Genomic DNA, 21,775 nt, shown 5'->3' on the forward strand with positions numbered 1-21,775 from the left:
GGGAAATCGAACCTGTTGTCTACCTAGGATTCTCTTTGTTAAATCCAGAGCAGAGACTTTTGTCCATGTCCTTCATGTGAATTTACACCAATCCGGACTCCAGCAGAACAGCTCTGCCCCAGCTCTGGGTCCTTCCCACTATGTTGGGCTTCAGGATTCCTTAAAGTAACCCGAGGGCGTCCCTGGTGGCTCAGTGGTAAAGAATCCACCTGCCAATACAGGAGATGCAGGAGACTCAGGTTCCATCCCTGGGTTGGAAGACCTCCTGGAGAAGGAAATGGCAACCCACTCCAGTATTCATGCCTGGGAAATATCACGGACAGAGGAGCCTGGTGGGCTACAGCCCATGGGGTCGCAAAGAGGCAAACACAACTGAGTGGCTAAACAACATCAAAGTAACCCGGGTCGCCCTGTGAAAGTGGGACAAGCACGTTCCTTAGCCTCACTTGCTTTTTAAGTGAAGACCTGTGTGCTGAACGAAGCTCACCAAATCCTCACGTTCCCTGCTTTTCTGACCTCGGTCTGGTCTTTTTTCCACTTGATTTATCACCTTTTTGTCCCTTTTGATGTTCTGCTGCTTTTGTAATGAAAATGGCCTGTTTTATTACCTACTAAACCATTTTCTTTTCCATTCCAAGCTTTCCTCTAAGCTGTTTCACATTGATTTTTTTTTTATTGAGATGACATTCATATAACATAAATAAGCCACTTTAAAGGAAAGGTTTTTTTAGTGCATTCACAGTGTGTGAAATATCCAGCTCTGTCTAGTTTCCAGAACATTCTCCTCAAGCCCTTTTCCTATTAAGAAGTTAATTCCCATTCCTCCTTGCCACAGCCCCTCAAAACCACCAATCTGCTTTCTGTATATAAATTTACTTATTCTGGATACTTCCTGTAAGTGGGATCATACAGTACTGGGTCTCTTGCCCTAGCTGTGTTCACCTAACCTCATGGTTTTGAGATTCATCCACCTTGTAGCCTGTATTGGTACTGCATTCCTTTTCAGGGCTGGATAGTATTCCACTGTGTGCACGGACCACATGTCATTTATCCTTTGGTTTTTAGATGAGCATTTGTGTTGTTTCCTTCTTTTGAGTATCATGGATAGTGCTGTTATGAACATGTGTGTGTACATGTATTTGTGTGAGTACTTGTTTTCAGTTCTCTAGGGTTTACATTTAGGAATGGAATTGCTGGGTCACATAGTAAATTTATGTTTAACCTTTGAGATCCCCTCTTGGGGAATCGCCTGTAAGCCGCTTTTTCTTATTAATTTCCCATTCCTGCTCTTGGCAGCTACTTCTGCCAGCTCCCCACAGATGGCAGCCATCCATTCTCCTTGGGTCTCTTCTTAAAACGCTATGATAAAAAACGTAAACAGTCCTGATATGTGTTCTAAAGCACAGATACTAAACCCTGAGAGTTAGAACCAGCTTTGCATCCATGCCCATGAGGTGCTCAGATTCACCTAATGTCTGCAGTGATTCGGATGTCAAAACTGGAAATTCCCAAATTTTGAAAAAGAACCTTTTTCCCCCTCCCATCACAATAGTCAGTCCTTTCTTGGGACCCAGGGGGTCTGTTTGCACATGCCTTCTTGCTCTGTCATAAGAGTGTTCCTTGATGGCGGTGGTTCCTGGGGGTCTGTGAAGCCTGGAATGGGAAGGAGAGAGGGAAGGTGAGGAGCAGGGATGCTCTGTGACTCTCTGCCCTTCTTCCCCACCTGCAGGTGTCGTTCTTCCTCTTCATCATCTTCGTGGTGTACACCATGCTGCCCTTCAACATGCGAGATGCCATCATCGCCAGCGTCCTCACCGCCTCCTCTCACACCATCGTGCTGAGCGTCTGCCTGTCTGCATCCCCGGGGGCCAAGGAGCACCTGGTCTGGCAGGTAGGTGCACCTCCGCCTCTGCACGGCGACCTTCGCCATCCCTCCGGGGATGGGGGAAGTGCCACACACCTGCTCCAGGTGTGACTGTTGGCTAGTACCTGGCAGGTGCTCCAGATCTGCTCTCTGATGTCGACTCTGAGTATTGCTAATGGGTAGCCAGTTCCCCCCACCCTGCGGGTGGAATCGGCAGTCACTTAGCAATCGGCAACAGCGAAAATTGGAAATGGCAGTTCCATTTTGCTGATTGATTGTTAAAAGCTGTTATTATGCATTATAATTTAGCACTCTTATTTTTAGAGTGAAACAACTTATATAATTAAATTCATGATTCCCTCCCATCTCCCTCTCTGAGAGATATCCAAAGCTCCATCTTTATAGAGGACAAAAGAGTTCTCTATTTCTTAATCCTCCGGCAAGTCCAAGGACATACAAAATAGTTTCTTAAAATGCTTCAGCGGAAAATTTAGCTTTCGTGCTAAATGGTGTTTCCACGAAGCCTTTCTATTTAATTAGTTGAAAGCATTTAAAAAGCCATTTAATTTCCTGTTGTGTACATCTGTAAACACGAGGGGCAGTGGTTTGGGCTTATTCTTAACAGTCTCTTTTTTTAACCCATAAAAAGCATGTTTTACTTTGCTCTGTGGGAATCAAATGTAACAACTGCAGCCTGCATTCAAAACGCAGCGGATCTGAGAGGAATGGTTATGAACAGCAGCGCTGTTGAAAAGGGGGTTTTAGACGAGGGTCTCTTGAGCCCTGCGGGTCTGAGAAACCAGTTTGTCCTTCCCTTGGTGGCACGTTTTATTTGGAAACTTGAGATGGAAATGGAGACCTACCCTTGGGTCTGTAGTAATTGCTCTTGGTTGGAAAGCTTTCCAGGGACCCCCTTTCTCAATCCTCCTCTCCTGGTGCTCATAACAAGCATTCGTTCAAAGGAGCCTGAGCATTTGTGAGACGGCCTTTGTGGGCACTGCGTGAGGGTAAAGCTCCTGATTTAGCACTGCGGGTTGTCAGCTTCACAGTGACTTGTCTGGATTTTACTACGAACTGTCCGCTCCAGGCAGTGGAGGAAACACTTCCTTCCCCGTGACCGAGCAGAGTAGACACTTATCAGAGACCTGCCTCGCCAGAGACACGCGGTGGCTGCTCAGTACCTAATCAAGGGAAAGAAAGAAGGTGGGTGTTTTAGGAAAAAAAGAAACAATCCAACCATGCCTGGGAAGAAGTGAGAGAAATGCTCCTCTTTACCTGAGTTCTGCCCAGCTTTTACTTGTTGTTTTTTTTCCTGCATTTTGGAGCCTCCCATGAGGATATTCATGGGACATTCATCCCCTAAATTCCACTCTTTCATCCTCCATTAAGTAGAGTCATTAAGCTCCACCTTAGGTGGTCACATGCAGGTCAGGGTGATGGGTATGTTTTATGTAGGAATGAGTACATAATAATTTATGTAATAATATTATGTAACAATAAAAATTCACTTTGCCAGTTTACACTATAAAAATCACTGCAGGAAAGTCCTGGTTACACAGGCGGTGGGGCACACAAACATATTTCCCAGCTCACAGCATCTTCCTGGTCTCGGGTTACCTTGGAACACATCCCTTGAACATTTTGTACCTGTCTCTTCTGCTTCTTCGTGAATCAAGGAAGTGTCTGCTGGTGCAGATGTAATAGAGAAGATATCTGGGAGATGAGGATCATGATACCTGCCTGTAAGGATTGAATGGGGTTAAAATAAAAGGAAAAAGGAAGTGATTTGCAAAGAACCTGGCATATTTTAGATATCAAGTGCTGTGTTGTGTTTGTTTTTTTTTTTAACCACAGTTATTTTCTTGCATTGGTTAAAAAAAAATATGGTAAGGATGTAATCTTAAGTTTTTATTTTCTCAATTTCCAAAACCAACAGAGAAAAATACTTCTTATCACTGGACAGGCAGAGATAGGATGATTGTAGAATAACAAAAGAATAAAAATTCTTCATTCTGTAGTATTTCATATAAGCATAACATTGAAAGAAACAAAAGAATAAAAGGTCAGGTTTCCATCCCCTCAGAAACAATTTCACAGTGATTTCAAGAGCTCAGAGAGGCAGACTCTGCCGACAGTTTTCAAATGGAAGGTTCATAGGTAAACATCAAAGTAATGAAGTAGAAGAGTTTTAAGTGCATTTGGCCACTGCTAGGAATAAAACCTAAAAATAACGCTGGCTTGTGATGTGAGGAAAACATTTTATGGACTCCCTTTTATGAAAAGTGTATAAAAGATGGAATGCTGTAGAGTAGATAGTTATATTGCTCTGGAGTAATTGTTTGAAGCAAAACTATTTAAAATAAAGAATACTGCTCTGATATAAAGAATAAGGCACCCATCAATGGGGGCTTCCCAGGTGGGTCAGTGGTTAAGAGTCTCCTTGCCAGTGCAGGAGACCTGGGTTTGATCCTTGGGTCAGGAAGATTCCCTGGAGAAGGGAATGGCAACCCATTCCAGTGCACTTACCTGAGAAATTCCATAGATATATGAACCTTCCAGGCTACAGACCATGGGATTGGAAAAAAGTCACACACGACTGAGCGACTAAACAATAACATCCCATCCTTGATGATCAGTGTCACCTTACCTTTAATGCTCCAAAGAAGCAGTGCATTTATTTAACATGGGTCCCTACTAATCATTTTTTGTTTCATTTTATTTTTTGAACATTGGTAATCCACTGATGGTATGTGGAAGTGAAGTGAAAGTGTTAGTCACTCAGTTGTGTCTGACTCTCTGCGATCCTGTGGATTGTAGTTCTCCAGGCTCCTCTGTCTGTGGGATTTTCCAGGCTAAACTACTGGCGTGGGTTGCCATCTCCTCCTCCAGGGAATCTTCCCGACCCAGGGATTGAATCCACATAGCCTATGTCTTGTGCACTGCAGGCGGATTCTTTCCCTGTGAGTCACTGGGGAAGCCCCATTTTGATGCCCATGTGGCCTCAGACTTGTCCATTAGATGTCCCTCGGAGCTGTACCTTTGATTGTCCCTGTGATTCTTTGAGCATTTCCTCAATTTCCAACAGAAGTTGTTCTGGTCTGCTCTTGTGCCCTCCCTGGCCTGGCTCTGAAGTCAGCCATCTCCCCAAGGAGCCCTGGTTCTCTTTGGTGAAGAATAACATTTCGCGCAAGATCTGGGCTTTTGGTCCTTCCACTGCCACTGGGGAGTCAGCACTCCAAGGGAAGGCTACCCGCTCTGCCCCTCAGTTAGTTTTCATATTTGCTGACATATCAAACACCATGACTTCACAATGATGCCTCCATTTCCAATCCAGTGTAGGTTTCCTGCCAGTTTTATGCCTTTCCATTGAAGTTCTCTTGACCAACAGTGAAAAATATTTAGCGCTCGTGATTCTTAATGTATTCATTTATTCGATGAATCTGTGTGTGCGGCCAGTCTCCTGTTTCAACTGCAGCTTCCCTCCCTTCACCCGCCATGCCCCCCCAAACCCCTGTCGGGCTCCGGCACCCTGTCCACGTGAGGCTGTCCCCGCCGATCTGAGGCTGTGTCCCCTGTACTTGACTTTGCCCGCTGTGGCTACCCTGCACGCCTAGCCCAGCTTTGTCACCTGGGACAGGTTTGGCTTCCTTCCCGCATCACCTGTTGGTGCAGAGGCATCTTGGCAGCGCCTCACCTGCGGGCTGGGCCCTCGGTTATTCAGGCCGGAAAGAGAAAGCCGAAACGGAAGCGGAAGGGGCTGGGCCCGGAAGAGGAAGACAGCCGTACGTTCTGGACAGAAGTGACTGTCCTTTTGCTTCCTCTTGGCGGTTCCCTGTGCGCGGCTGTTGGCCCCTTTTCTTCTAAGTCTTTTCTGCCTTTGTTTACTAACCAGATTTCAAAGAAGAGTTTTTCTGGAATCTGAGATTTTTTCAAGGGACTCTAGACTCCATTAATAAAAAAGGGAATACATGGTTTCAATATGAGAAGACTTACAGAGAAGCCCATTTTGTACTGTCTATGTAAGAAGGATACCTTGTCTATCACAAACTTAATATAGGCGTCAAAAGTCCTTTACAATTCGTGGTTAACAAGAAAATACAGATTTTATCTGTATCAGTAGGATAACATGCATTTGCCTGAAAGTTTCATAAAAGCAGCAAGGAGTCTTTTTTTTTTCCTTCTTTTTTTGGCTTGTGATTATATCAAGGCAGAATTGATGCTTTTGAACTGTGGTGTTGGAGAAGACTCTTGAAAGTACCTTGGACTGCAAGGAGATCCAACCAGTCTATCCTAAAGGAGATCAGTCCTGGGTATTCATTGGAAGGACTGATGTTGAAGCTGAAACTCAAATACTTTGGCCACTCAAATATTTTGATGTGAAGACCTGACTCATTGGAAAAGACCCTGATGCTGGAAAAGATTGAAGGCAGGAGAAGGGGACGACAGAGGATGAGATGGTTGGATGGCATCACCGACTCGATGGACATGGGTTTGGGTGGACTCGGGGAGTTAGTGATGAACAGGGAAAGCCTGGTGTGCTGTGACTCATGGGGTCACAAAGAGTCGGACACAACTGAGCGACTGAACTGAAGTGTATCAAGGCAAAGGGAAACTGAGGCTCAGAAAACAACATGAAACCTCCCACCTCGTGCCATGGTGCCTGCCCCCTGGTTGGGCCTTTGGGAAGGGGGCAGTTATGCAGTCATTAGGCAAGATTAGGGAGCTGGGAAGGGGTCTTGCCCCCTAGACAAGTCAGCTAGTCCATTCAGGAACCTGGTCCAGCCTGCAGCCTGCTTTTATGTGGCACTTACTTCACTCTGTGTATATACATCGTGTCTGTTCTTCTTTTGATAAACTTCTATAGACCAGCATCACCAACAGCAGGATACTGAGCCATCCTCAAGGAATTTCCAAATATCCCTATTCACACATTAACAATATTGCATTTTGTGTTTGAAATTTACTTAAGTTTCTTACATTTTCATGTCCAGGGTCTTCCTAACACAGTTTGAATTTTCATTTTCTGTATGTTTTATTTTCCCATGAGAGAGGGAGGAATTTGAATGTAGATTTCTTTTGCAAGCAGGTTATATGAGAATCCATACTTATTAAAGAAGATAAGCTGAACAGTGCTTACTGATTTTCCAACAGGGTTACTCATTTTTCAGAGCAATTTTATACACGTTCATGCAGTGAATACTTTAATGTATTTAAGTTGTGACACAATTTAAAACATTTTAGTTTGAACCTAAAATAGAAAATGTAGCCTGTTATCTATGGCACGTGTGCAGTTGGGAGTAATGCAGATTTGTTACATAACTGACTCTTTTCCAGTATAATTCAGGAACGGTATTATATCTGGAATTAAATTGTATTTAGGATCTAATCTGAGGAGCTCAAAGGAAAAACAGCAGGTTACCAGCTGCCCAGTTTCTGGCTGTGGAAGAAAATAATTGTTAGGAATTTGGATCTCTGTTCCTACTGTTTATCTTTCGAGAGGCTCATGATATTAATATTTTCCACAAGAGGGGAAAGAGACTGTATCACTGTTCATTTTGTGTAGCATTCAGCTATTGATTGAGTGAGATCCATAGGCTATTTGAACAGGCTCTCCTTTATCCATTCTAGAGACATTGTAATTTGGAAGGAGTGGGGTAAACATAGAGAAGAAGTAAAATCAGAAAAGTACCTAATGTGACTACGTCTTAAAGCAAATCAAGATGCGCTTCACAGTGCTGCCCTGGTTTCACCCTCCTGTCCTTCCCCCAGCTGGACAGATAAGCCCCTGTTCTCTTCTCTGCGGCAGGAACTTCACAACATCATCCCACCAGAGAGACTGGTAGGAAAAGTGAAGAGCAGAATAGAAATAAGCACTTCCCTGCAAAATGCCAAATCATTTTAAAATGCTCCAGCAATTTTAAGGACGTTTGAGGGAACCCTCCTTCACTGTTGGTGGGATTGGCAACTGGTGCAGCCACTTGGAGAACAATACTGAGGTTCCTTAGGAAACTAAAAATAGTTTTACCATATGATCCAGCATATCCACTCCTGGGCATTTGTTAGGAGAAAACTACTATTCAAAAAAGTACATGCACCCCAGTGTTCATTGCAGTACTCCTTGTGACAGCCAAGACATGGAAACAATGTCCACGTCCATTCACAGATAATTGGGTAAAGAGGATGTGGTCCATGTGTACAATGGAATATCACTCTGCCATGAAAAAGATGAGATGATACCATTTGCAGCAGTGTGGATGGACCTAGATTATCATACTAACTAAATTATGATGCCACTTATATGTGGAATCTGAAAAAAATAATAAAAATGAGCTTTACAAAACAGAAACAGACTCACAGCGACATAGAAATCAAACTGTGGTTACCAAAGGGGAAAGGAGGGGAGGGAGGGATAAATTAGTAGTTTGGGATTAACAGCTATACACTAGTAGTTTAGTTGCTAAGTCATGTCTGACTCTTGCGACCCCGTGGACTGTAGCCCTCCAGGCTCCTCTGTCCATGGGACTCCCCAGGCAAGAATACTGGAGTGGGTAGCTGTTTCCTTCTCCAGGGGATCTTCCCAACCCAGTAAATGAAGCTGGGTCTCCTGCATTGCAGGCTAATTCTTTACCAACTGAGCTATGATGAAATCCCTATATATAAATCAGTTCAGTTCAGTTCAGTTCAGTCGCTTAGTCGTGTCCGACTCTTTGCGACCCCATGAACCACAGCACGCCAGGCCTCCCTGTCCATCACCAACTCCCGGAGTTCACTCAAACTCATGTCCATCGAGTCGGTGATGCCATCCAGCCATCTCATGCTCTGTCGTCCCGTCTCCTCCTACCCCCAATCCCTCCTAGCATCAGACTCTTTACCAGTGAGTCAACTCTTCGCATGAGGTGGCCAAAGTATTGGAGTTTCAGCTTTAGCATAAGTCCTTCCAATGAACACCCAGGATTGATTCTCTTTAGAATGGACTGGTTGGATCTCCTTGCAGTCTAAGGGACTCTCAAGAGTCTTCTCCAGCAGCACAGTTCAAAAGCATCAATTCTTCGGCGATCAGCTTTCTTCACAGTCCAACTCTCACATCCATACATGACCACGGGAAAAACCATAGCCTTGACTAGACGGACCTTGGTTGGCAAAGTAATGTCTCTGCTTTTTAATATGCTATCTAGGCTGGTCATAACTTTCCTTCCAAGGAGTAAGCGTCTTTTAACTTCATGGCTGCAATCAGCATCCGCAGTGATTTTGGAGCCCAAAAAAGTAAAGTCTGACACTGTTTCCACTGTTTCCCCATCTATTTCCCATGAAGTGATGGGACCAGATGCCGTGATCTTCGTTTTCTGAATGTTGAGCTTCAAACCAACCTTTTCACTCTCCTCTTTCACTTTCAGCAATAGGCCTTTGAGTTCCTCTTCACTTTCTGCCATAAGGATGGTGTCATCTGCATATCTGAGGTTATTGATATTTCTCCCGGCAATCTTGATTCCAGCTTGTGCTTCTTCCAGCCCAGCGTTCCTCATGATGTACTCTGCATATAAATTAAATAAGCGGGGTGACAATATACAGCCTTGATGTACTCCTTTTCCTATTTGGAACCAGTCTGTTGTGCCATGTCCAGTTCTAACTGTTGCTTCCTCACCTGCATACAGGTTTTTCAAGAGGCAGGTCAGATGGTCTGGTATTCCCATCTCTTTCAGAATGTTCCACAGTTTATTGTAATCCACACAGTCAAAGGCTTTGGCATAGTCAATGAAGCAGAAATAGATGGTTTTCTGGAACTCTCTTGCTTTCTCCATGATCCAGCGGATGTTGGCAGTTTGATCTCTGGTTCCTCTGCCTTTTCTAAAACCTGATTGAACATCTGGAAGTTCATGATTCACATATTGCTGAAGCCTAACTTGGAGAATTTTGAGCATGACTTTACTAGCGTGTGAGATGAGTGCAATTGTGCGATAGTTTGAGCATTCTTTGGCATTCCCTTTCTTTGGGATTGGAATGAAAACTGACCTTTTCCAGTCCTGTGGCCATTGCTGAGTTTTCCAAATTTGCTGGCATATTGAGTGCAGCACTTTCACAGCATCATCTTTCAGGATTTGACATAGCTCAATTGGAACTCCATCACCTCCACTAGCTTTGTTTGTTGTGAAGCTCTCTAAGGTCCACTTGACTTCACATTCCAATATATAAATAGGTAACAAATAAGGACCTACTGTATAGCATAGGGAACTATATTCAATAATCTTGTAACAATCTATAATGGAAAAGAATATGAAAAAAATGTGTATAAACTGAATCACTTTTCTGTACACGTGAAATTAACACAACATTGTCAATGAACAATTTACTGAATTGCACTTCAGTAAAGAGTGTGAAACAGAGGCTTCATGTTGGTAATTATTTGACTATAATGATGGAGTGAGACCCAGGTTTATTTTCCAAAATTTGTGAGACAGTTTTGGGGAAAGGGACGGAAGAAACAGGTGAAGGGAAGCCCTGTCAGACTCTCCGTTTGTCTCAGAGATGTGATCAAAGGAGCATGAAAATGAAGGGTTTCTCTAAAAGTGAAAAATGCCATCAGTCACCCAGCAGCTGTCTGTGTCCTCTTCTTGAACTTGTCATCTGAGTTCTGTGCTTTCTGTTCATTCAGAGCAATGGATTCATGCCCAATGACTCCTCATTAGAGACTGAGTAAGTGTTGGCTGAATGGCACGTTCCACTGACTGACATCTTCACAGGTGGCTTTCCTAGTACTTCACAAACCCAGGCATTTTTGTTACATGATATACAAAGATCTGAAGCTCTGTCCATTTCAAATGTTTATTTTTGAGGATGCTCTGTGAAAGATACTGATTTCTGGTCATGAGCCATCAGTGGTGCTATTTGAAACCCGAATCGATGCTTTTGAACTGTGGTGTTGGAGAAGACTCTTGAGAGTCCCTTATACTGCAAGGAGATCCAACCAGTCCATTCTAAAGGAGATCAATCCTGGATGTTCATTGGAGGGACTGATGCTGAAGCTGAGACTCCAATACTTTGGCCACCTCATGAGACGAGTTGACTCACTGGAAAAGACTCTGATGCTGGGAAAGGTTGGGGGCGGGAGGAGAAGGGGACGACGGAGAATGAGATGGCTGGATGGCATCACCGACTCTGTGGACATGAGTTTGAGTGTACTCCGGGAGTTGGTGATGGACAGGGAGGCCTGGCGTGCTGTGATTCATGGGGTCGCGGAGAGTCGGACACGACTGAGCGACTGAACTGAACTGAACTGAATGGACAATGAAAAACACAGCCACCCCTCTGGGGAGTCAAACAAGCCAGACTCCCTGTGTACTTCCAGGACAAATGGTGACTCTATTAAGTTGTGTGAACTTGGAGGATGATATATCTGCAGCTGGACTTAGGGGAGAACTTTTCTGTGGGTCTAAGGTATCTCTTTAAAGAGTAGAGAGCAGCCCAAGGAGTTGGTACAGTGGAGAGAGAGGGTGTACACACAGTCACAGGGAGACATGTCAAGGAGGGGCGGGCTGGAGATGCTTCTAGTTATATGTAGAGTGAGAGTCATGATGACTTTTTTCTAGGGCAGCAGAGATGATTGAATGATATGATAAATGAAAAGGATTTAACTGGGCCGGGTTCATGGTTAATGCATCAGTTAGTAATGCTCAGACACTCAGTCCTGTCTGACTCTTTGAGACCCCATGGACTGTAGCCCACCAGGCTCCTCAGTCCATGGGATTCTCCAGGAAAGAACACTGGAGTGTGTTGCCATGCCCCCCTCCAAGGGATCTTCCCCAACCAGGGATTGAACCCAGGTCTGTTATGTCCCCTGCATTCGCAGGAGGATTCTTTACCACTAGCGCCACCTGGGAAGCCAGTTAGTAAACAGAGTGTTAATAATAATAACTGCATGGTGATAGACTTACAACGTTCTCATTATGTTACTGGAGTGCAGCAGATCAGACAAGCTGGGAGCAGAAGAAGGGGATGTATTAACACTTTGTATACATTTTTGTATCAATAATCATAGCCTGGCTTCTATGAGAATAACATACATCAGTTTTTACCTCCTCTGGGAGTTCCACTTTCAGGCTTACAGTATCTGGTGAGAAGGAGGTCCCAGCTGGAGTCAAGCCAGTTCAATTAAACTCCACCCAGCAACCTCCTGAACTTCCCCAGTGGCTCAAAAGGTAAGGAATCCTCCTGCCATGCAGGAAGTGTGGGAGATGCGGGTTCGATCCCTGGGTCAGGAAGATCCACTGGAGAAGGGAATGGCAACCCAGTCCAGTATTCTTGCCGGGACAATCCCATAGACAGAGGAGCCTGGTGGGCTACAGTGCATGGGGCCACAAACAGTCAGACACGACTGGGTGATTATCCCTGGGAGCTGTGAGATCCTGCTGGCCAGTCTGGGTTCATCACCTGAGGTCTCCTCAGCAGCTCCTGAGTGTCTTGACACAGCTGAGAATAGGGGATGGTGAACAGAGAGAGACCTTTGGTCTCAGGTGGAATCTGGGTTTGGGTTTGGTTTCACCCACTTTTAGCTGCATTGGACCTAAAGATGGACCACCCCGATCCCTCCTCAAAGAAAAACTTCTTGTGCAGCCTTTGAGGGTGTTGTTAGCAGCAGACTTTCAGATCTTAGCCTCCAGGCTCCCTCAGCTTCACAGAGCTGCCTGCCCAAGGTCGTGCCTTTCCATGGGTGGCCCACATCCGTGACTGATTGAGTAGGGGTATAAGTTCTCTCTCCTTTTGGTCCAATGCAGGACAATACTAATTTCAGCTCCAGAGTGTCTGTGAGTCTGTCTGGAGTTGTCAGACCTGCATCCCAGCTCAGCTTCTCCCTCTACCAGGTCCCCAGTCCTTCCCTCCGCTTGGGGGTTGATCCCAAGGGCACTTTCTGATAAACACTCAGCTGTGTTTCATATGTGCTTCCTAGAGAACCAAACTGCGACATCGCATATATTTGACCTGAGTCTTGAGCTGACACAGTTTTCTCATCTCTGAAATGGCAGCAGTAACACCAGCCTCCCTAGGTAGTTGCTGGCCTTGGTGCTGATTAGATGACCTGGTGTATAAGGAAGAACCTGTTGTCAGGCTGGTCAGTCCAGTAGACAGCAGCAGCAGGGGTAATGTCTTCTGCTAAATCTAAATGACCTTTACAGGCACTCAGATAAATGGAAACATAGACATACTTTGAGGATATATGTTAATCAAAGTCCAGATGATCTCTGGAATGAAAGTTGCATCATACATATCTAGGACCCTCAGAGCCCAGGTCATGTCTAGTTGACCATCCTGTGGCGTGTCCTATGCAGACTCAAAGCAGTGAACCCCATCCTAGTGAGGTGCTCGGAGGCCACACTACACTGCTGAGTGAAGTTCAGAAGTTCAGCTAATACCTGAGGACCTGTGCTTCTGTTGGCTAACGGAGCACCTGATTTTGGAAACCCAAGACACAGCTCGCCACTTGCCAGGAGTGAGAGGGAGGAGTGTGTAGGATCACTTGCCAACTAGACATGTTGAACTCTTTCTCTGGAGTGTCTTGTTCCCTGGAGAAGCCCACTTCTGTTCCCCAGCCCACCTTGGGGATTGCTCAGCCAATGGTACCTGAATACACCGGATCTGACCATCCTGTGACTCAGATTTATGGTCCTGGAGATGTGCACGTATACAATTCCATCTCTTTGCGTCACTGCCTCCACCCCCTCCGCTGAGATACTGTTTTGGCTTCCTGATGCTACTGAAAAAATTACCACAGAGTTGGGTGCTTTCAACAACAGCAATTTCTAAATACTGGACTTCATCATTTCACAAAAATCAAAACCATTTTGTGGCAGAGCTGGTCCCCTGGAGGCTCTGAGGAAGAAGGTTTTCGTGCCTCTCTCCTGTCTTCTGGTAGTTGGCAGAAACCCTTGGTGTACCCTGGCTTTGGGCTTCGAACTCCAATCTCTGCTCCATCTTTACATGGCCTGCTCTTAGTGTCTCTGCATCTTGCCCCGCTTCTGTCTCTTATTGGGACCCTGGCCATTGTTTTTAGGGCCCACTCTGATGATCAAAAATGATGATAGCAAAATCTAATTTAATTATACTTACAAAGACCCTTTGGTACCGGCTTCCCAGGTGGCGCTAATGGTAAAGAACCTGTCTGCCAATGCAGGAGACATAAGAGACTCAGGTTTGATCCCTGCATCAAGAAGATCCCCTGGAGGAGGAAATGGCAACCTACTTCAGTTTGCTTGCCTGGAGAATCTCAGGGACAGAGGAGCCTGGCGGCTTGCAGTCCATGGGGTCTCAAAGAGTCAGGCATGACTGAGTGACTTAGCACGTCCTATATGCCATTTGCCAGCATAGAGACCCTTACTCCTAAAAGGTGATGGTATGCTGAGTTTCCCAGTGGGCATAACTCGGGGACCTGTGTTCAACCCACTTCCAACACCAACCCCCACGGCTGGACAGCAGGTCCGCTCCTCTCCTGCATGGCTTGCTGCAGACCCTCCATGCATTCTCCAAGATCAGAGTCTGTGGGGTTCCCCTTCTTTTGAATGCTCGGGTATTACTAAGCTCTGTGGTGTGCAACATACAAAGATACCTCCCTGGATGATATTTAGGGTAACACATAGGAAAATAAAGCAAAACTAGAAGAATTCAGAATGAGGAAACATATGGGAATTCCACCCTTATTTAAACAGAACTCTCATCCATACGGCAATCAACAAGGATTCCTGAGGATCACTTACAGATAGGTAGGGGAACTAAACATCTGCTGTCACTGGCTCTCTGCCCCATTGCAAGAAAATAGGAGATATGGTCATATTTTTCTAAAAAGTTGAGATAAAAGGTTTCAGAAAGGGTTCAGTGAATATGTGTCTTCCAGCCACTTTGAATTTTCTCATTGCTTCTAGTAATTTTTCATTTGATAATCTTAGAATTTCCAGGTATATAATCACATCATTTTTAAGTGAATCTCCACTTTCTGATTTTTAAATCCACCTTTCTTTCCAGTTGCATTGTTTAGTACCTCCAGAAAAAAACTAGCGTTAATGTGGTGGGAATAGACACACTTGTCTTTGTGTGTGTGTGTGTGTGTGTGTGTGTGTTTTAAAGTAGGGTTGATGTTTGTTCCTTAAATCAGCATGCTGGCTTTTGGGTTAAGTTAAATAAATGTTATAATCTAAAGGATGTGACCATTTATTATTATTCTGAGACATTTTCTGTTTTCATTTCCTTTAAACAATGATCTTGAACTTTTTCAAGAGAATTTTTTTAAGAAAAGTAACCCATGGGCAAGGTTGTATGACTTCTCCCCCTTTATTGTATTGAACTGTTATTGAATTTCTGGAATTAACTCAGTATGTCATGTCGTGTTTTTATCTAATTTGCTGCTTGATTCTTTTGACTAATAAATTGAGGGATATTGAATCTCTTTGAACAATAATAAGAGCAAATACAGGCAGCATTGAGGGGTGCAGGGATGATTCTGGGTGTTTCATTCATGGGTGACCCCCTTCCCTCTCAAATATTTAGATTAGAGAGTGTTCCCTTTTACCTGTGTAAATTCTCTGTTTAGATTTATTTTCTCTTCTGGGGTGTTTTTCTCCAGGATTTACTCTTATAAATACAGTCTCTTTTATCCAAGGTTGCGATTATGTTTTGTAGCATTCAGGGATCATTTATCATGAGATTCTTTTCTGTAACCTCTGCTCTTATGTTTGCTTCTCCCTGGTTAGCTTCTTATTCTTCAGATTGGTCCTATTTGTATAAATTTGTGAGTCATCAAGCAATTTTTAAAAATTTATTTTTCTTTATTTCTCCAAAGAATGAGTTTGGAACGTACTTGTTATTTTTATTGGCTGTTTTTATTAACTTCAGTTTTTTTTTTCTTTATTAATTTTCCTTTTTTTTGTATTTTGAACTTCTCGTGTTAGATTGTTAGATGCTTTATCCATTTATATGTTTTCTCTCTCTTATTTATTTATATAGGTACTGAGAGCTATACGTTTTCTTCTTGAGCCTGCTTTAGCTCCATGCTGTATATGAGCTCATCATCATTATTTTCTAGATATTTTGCTAATTTGATTTTTGACACAGAGAAACTTTTGCTGTGGTTTTATTTTTAGATGATAGTGGATTTTTCTCTTCTGTTTTTTAAAAAATTAATGTTAGCCTCTTTTGCATTAAAATTAGAGAGTTTGTCTGTTTTCTTTCTACTTTTTAGAATTTATTGAGTTTAGCAAGTCTGAGTTTGCTAATCTAAGGTCAGCCCGAATTTCTCCTTTTTTTAATAATAGAATTGACATTTCTACCTAGTTTCCCAACGGACTTCATTAGTTTTGAAGTCCAACAGCTTTCCTGAAATTCAATGTTTTATTAAAGCTTTGCATTTAATCTGCTATTTTTCAGAGTGCCCTTTTAATATATGAGCTACACACTACTACAGCTATGCCCATCATTCTCATCATTACTCCCGAACTCGTGGAGCACTTGTAGGGGTGGATCATTGGTAGGGGTGGATCACTGTATTAAATGTCACCCTAGTCATAGTATTCTTGTAGCCAGTGGAGATGCTAGCTGCCCGAACCTCCTGCCTCAAAGTGGGGTTGCTTCCTGCAATACTCCTAGGGATGCCCCTCCTTCCCAAGCCGCATCTCCTGAACATTCTGAATCCAGGAGGGCTCCCACCAGTGTTCCTACAAAGCAGAGACAAGGCTTCCACAGCCCTCTCACCTTGAGGCACATCTCCGCGTTCTTTCTGAATCTACAGCCCCCTTTATGATCTCTCGTGGTGTCTTTTCTTGCTTTCCTACCTCTGGTCCTGCCTACATTCGTTAGCTTTCAGACCCACTTTGGAGTCTGGAGGGTCTATTGATTTTCTGATTTTGTTGAAAATACAAATTACTTCTGCATTTTCTACGCTCTTTGGTGTTCTGGATGATTTCTAGGAAAAGAAGGATAATTTTTATCTTTGTGGGTCAAATTGGAAATGTTTCGTTTTTCATCTTTTCTTAGGCTTCTTAAAAATTCACCTTCTCTGCTCTAACAGCCTGGGCTCCAGTGATGGCTCTCTTCCTGAGTGGCGGGCAGCCCCCTTCTCACTGAGCTCTCACACGGTAGGGAGAGGCAGAGAAGGAGAGAGAGGAAGCGAGCTTTCTGTTGTCTTTTCTCAGGTCTGTGTGTCTGTGTCTGTCTGTGCTCAGCCGCTCAGTCGTGTCCAGATCTTTTTCGACCCCATGGACTGTAGCCCATCAGGCTCCTCTGTCCTTGGGATTCTCCAGGCAAGAACACTGGAGTGGGTTGCCATGCCCTCCTCCAGGTATTTTCCTGACCCAGGGATCCCACCTGCATCTCTGGCCTCTCCTCCATTGGCAGCTGGATTCTTTAACCACTGAGCCATGTGGGAAGGACACTAAAATCAGATCAGATCAGAACTTTATTATTAGGTCTCCATTTAATCTGAATTCCTTCCTTCCTGTAGCTAGACTGGGGGGTTAGGGCCTCCATATGTGAATTTTGGGGAGCAGACACAGTTCAGTCCATGGCAGTTGGTTTGTCTGGTTTGCAGCCAGTTTAGCAAGTCTGAGACTCAGACATTCCCAGTCTTCTGTCTCATTGAAACTGTTCTGTTGGGAGGCAGACATGAGTACACCAGACGCAGAGTTAAGGTGGTGAAGGGTCCTGGGTCCTCGGCCTTCAGGGACCAGTGGGGAATCGGTGATCTGGAGATGACAGCTGAGGCCGTGGGGACCCTCCTGATGTCCCCGTGCTCTCCTGCTTTGTGCTGAGAACCTTTCTACAGGAATTCTCACATCGTATGTCAGGATACGTTTTTGTCTGTATGCCCTTCTGTCACATGTTTCCCAGGCCATGAGAGGAGCTGTTGAGATCTGTGGCAGGAGCCCAAGCTCTTTAATATTTGTATTTGTCCCAGCTCTGACGGTGCATAATGTTAAGTGGATGCCTGAATGAATAGATGCATTCAGGATGGGATGACAGGCACACGCACACACAACCAGATGTAGAGACAGTGTAAATGACCGTGGGCCTTGGACGACACCAGCGAGGGTGGCGGTGGGCAGTTCTTTCTCTTCGCCCCATCTCTAGCATGACTGCTGGGTCAAAGAGTGGCGTCCAAGAGTCAGAAAGTTCCAACAGCTGTGACAGCCTCAGTTCAGTTCAGTTCAGTCGCTCAGTCGTGTCCAACTCTTTGCGACTCCATGAATCACAGCACGCCAGGCCTCCCTGTCCATCACCAACTCCCGGAATTCACTCAAACTCACCTCCATCGAGTCGGTGATGCCATCCAGCCATCTCATTCTCTGTCGTCCCCTTCTCCTCCCGCCCCCAATCCTTCCCAGCATCAGAGTCTTTTACAGTGAGTCAACTCGTCGCATGAGGTGGCCAAAGTATTGGAGTTTCAGCTTTAGCATCAGTCCTTCCAATGAACACCCAGGAATGATCTCCTTCAGAATGGACTGGTTGGGTCTCCTTGCAGTCCAAGGGACTCTCAAGAGTCTTCTCCAGCACCACAGTTCAAAAGCATCAATTCTTCAGCGATCAGCTTTCTTTACAGTCCAACTCTCACATCCATACATGACCACTGGAAAAACCATAGCCATGAACAGTGACAGCCTCAGACTTTCACTTTATCCTTTTGTTTTCTTCAAGATAAGGCAGATCCTCACTTGAATTTTAGATAAGTTTTAAATCAGACTTAACGTCTTAATCAGAAAAAAGACACAAAGATGATTGAAGAATTAGGAAACCAGTTACAGAAAGTAAAGTCCAGAGATCTGGGGTTTCTCATCATCAAATGAGATGAAGTTGAACTGGTTCCACTGATATTATCATAATCCAAGCATGAGTAGACTGCACTGAGCAGCCCCCGTGAGCTTTGTCTCTAAACCCATAGAAATCACCATATTTGAGCTATTTAAGAAGGCAGAGAAGGTCACTGATTTGGATTCCATTAATGGAGAAATAAAGACATTTTCAGAAATCCATAAGACACCAAAGACATTAATTTGAAGTAAACTGCCTTACCCACATATCTGAGGAAGTTTTATCAAGGAAGTATTGCACTTAGTGCTTCAACCTATGGGTTTTACTGTGATCTGAAGGAAATGGCAGCCTACTCCAGTACTCTTGCCTGGAGAATCCCATGGAGGGAGGAGCCTGGTAGGCTACTGTCCATGGGGTCGCAAAGAGTTGGACAAAACCTTTGATTTAAGGTTTATTAACAGGACAAAGACTGCTTCTCTTGATTGAACAGAGAGAGAGTTCTGTAGGCAGGGCTAGGCTTTCATATGGAAGGCCTTCTAGTCTTTCCCCGCCAAAGGGTGTCTCGACTCAGGAAATTCTTCTTATCATGGGGTGGAAGTCTTGTGTGCCAAACACAGAGGTTCATGAGTGGACCAGTCACTTCTGGGCACATTTGGGCACGTGAGGTTGGAAACGATGGTTCTTGAGTCTGAGGTGGCTGGATCCCAGCAGAGAGGAGAAGGTATGACTTGAAGAACCTCACCTGTGCAGGTGAGATGCACTGCCATCCCTGTTGTCCTTTGGCAAACCCTACAGAATTGGTTCAGTAAGAACTGGTTCAGTTGAGTATCATTTTCATTACCTCCCTTAGAAAAGCTTCTCAGGGAAGGGAGGTGGGATGAATTCGGAGATTGGGATTGACATATATACACTGCTATCTATAAAATAGATAACTGATGAGAACCTACTGGATAGCACAGGGAACTCTACTTAGTGCTGTGGTGACCTGAATGGGAAGGAAATCCAAGGAAGAGGGGATATATGAATATATATGGCTGATTAACTTTGCAGTACAGAAGAAATTGACAAACTAGTGTAAAGCAATTATACTCCAATAAAGAGAAGAAAGAAAAGTTTCTCAGAGGATTCTAGGAACCGGGGGCAACAAAGAATGCATTGAGTGGGACTGTGAGCAACAAGACTGCGTTGAGTGGGACTGTGAGCAACAAGACTGCGTTGAGTGGGACTGTGAGCAACAAGACTGCGTTGAGTGGGACTGTGAGCAACAAGACTGCGTTGAGTGGGACTGTGAGCAACAAGACTGCGCTGAGTGGGACTGGGAGCAACAAGACTGCGTTGAGTGGGACTGTGAGCAACAAGACTGCGCTGAGTGGGACTGTGAGCAACAAGACTGCGTTGAGTGGGACTGTGAGCAACAAGACTGCGTTGAGTGGGACTGTGAGCAACAAGACTGCGTTGAGTGGGACTGTGAGCAACAAGACTGCGTTGAGTGGGACTGTGAGCAACAAGACTGCATTGCAAGTCAACTTCCCCACACTTTTAGTTTGTTGTTGTTGCATGATCTGTGCATCAAAATCCATTCTGGACATTTCCCTCTCCTGTGGTTTGCCTTTACTACTTACCTAACAGCTTTTTTGTAATTTTGAGGAATTTTGGTCAGTTTTTTCTTTTAAATAAGTCTTCCTGTTGATTTAGTTTTCAGAACAAAAGCTATCGTTTTTAAACAAAATTTAAAAGTAAGTGTGCAGACTTAACAGTTCTTCCCTTCCTTTCCCTTCCCTCTGTCTCATGCGGAATTTAAAGAATCTTGTGGACGTGCTAGTTGTGTAGAAATTTGACCCTGATGTTAGATTCTTAGAGAAAATCTTAAGAACGAACTATTTTGAGCTTATCTCTCAGATCAATTGAAGATTCTCATTTCTTATTTGACATGTTTTAAAATCGAATACTTATAACATCCGTTAAAAAAAATGGTAAAAAAGTATTTCCGTTTCTTCCTAGGCCTTTTGACGTGCATATAACTTAAGAATCAGTTTGATTATCTCTGGCTTCAGGTCTCAGGAAATGTTTGTCTTCAGTATTAGTCAGAAGTCACTTTCCTCAGCCCTTCATCCTGTTTGCCCTGCGTGGGTGCCTCCCTGACTCCTGGGGAAGCTCCACGCTGACCCCCAGCTCTCTAAGGGATCATTCTAAACCTCAAACCTGCCTTCATACTCCTCCAGGAGTTCTCTTTCCCTGCAGAACAAGTAACCTAGATCTCCCGGTACAGCAAAGCAGGCCCTGTACCCACCTCAGCCTCGCTCCGCCCCTTCCGCGTGGACTCTGAGCCCTGCAGATGCTGAGTGACTTGCCGGTACCTTGTCTCATTTCAGGGCTGTTACATCTGTTTTGTCCTCTGTCTGGAGCGCCCTGAGGTTATCACCCAGCCAGTACTTGAGAATGAGCCAGGTGTCCCCCAGAGAAGGCCCTCCCTGGCCCGTGAACTTGTCCCAAGAGCCCAGTGGTCATGCTCCACCCCTCTCAAGTTCACTGGCTCTCTTTTCAGCCTCCTGCACTACCGGGATGCTCCTTATAAAAGGCATTTGTCTTTTCTATCTCTGGGCAGGCAGAGGCTTTCCAGATATGTAACATGCTTCTGCTGCATCTAATCTTATGAACCTCAAGTTATAGAACTGGGAAAACTTACTTTTTGTGTGATGTCCTAGCAGAAGTTGAATTCTTTTATAAAGTATTTTCGCTGAATCCCCCAGAACTAAAAGATGATATTTCCCCTTTTCAAAGGCAGCCTGATACATAATACTGAATAGAATGGAACTGCTTTCATTTTGGAGCCTGAAAGACTTGAGCTCTAATCCCAGTTGTGGGTGAATTGGTTATATGAATTTGAGCAAATGACTTAGCTTCTCTGAGCATCTGTTTACTTATCTGTAAAGAAGGCCAATGACAGAACTGGACTGAGGATTAGAGACTGTGTGTCTGTATTCCTAGCTGAGTGTTTGGCCTGTGTTGTGTTCAATAAATGTCAGCCATCCATTAGGTTATGGATTTCTGGATTTTCTCTCTCTGGCCTATTTTTGTTATTTTTCAGTTCTACACATGTAGTCAACTTTCAACGTTAGGAGAGAATTT

At 44.3% G+C, this 21,775-nt stretch overlaps 1 protein-coding gene across 2 annotated transcripts in view; it reads left to right on the forward strand.

Moving 5' to 3' along the window:
* Window positions 1-21,775, forward strand: part of ADCY2 (adenylate cyclase 2) — a 453,943-nt gene that overhangs the window by 114,952 nt on the left and 317,216 nt on the right. For both annotated transcript variants that reach the window (XM_088827623.1, XM_055422281.2), the window contains exon 3: window positions 1,730-1,891. In XM_088827623.1, coding sequence (XP_088683749.1) covers window positions 1,730-1,891 — 162 coding nt within the window. The remainder of the gene's footprint in view (window positions 1-1,729; window positions 1,892-21,775) is intronic.

This window comes from Moschus berezovskii, chromosome 18 (assembly GCF_049115385.1).
Source record: "Moschus berezovskii isolate FMDL1 chromosome 18, NW_MosBer_1.0, whole genome shotgun sequence".
NCBI classification, from domain to species: domain Eukaryota; kingdom Metazoa; phylum Chordata; class Mammalia; order Artiodactyla; family Moschidae; genus Moschus; species Moschus berezovskii.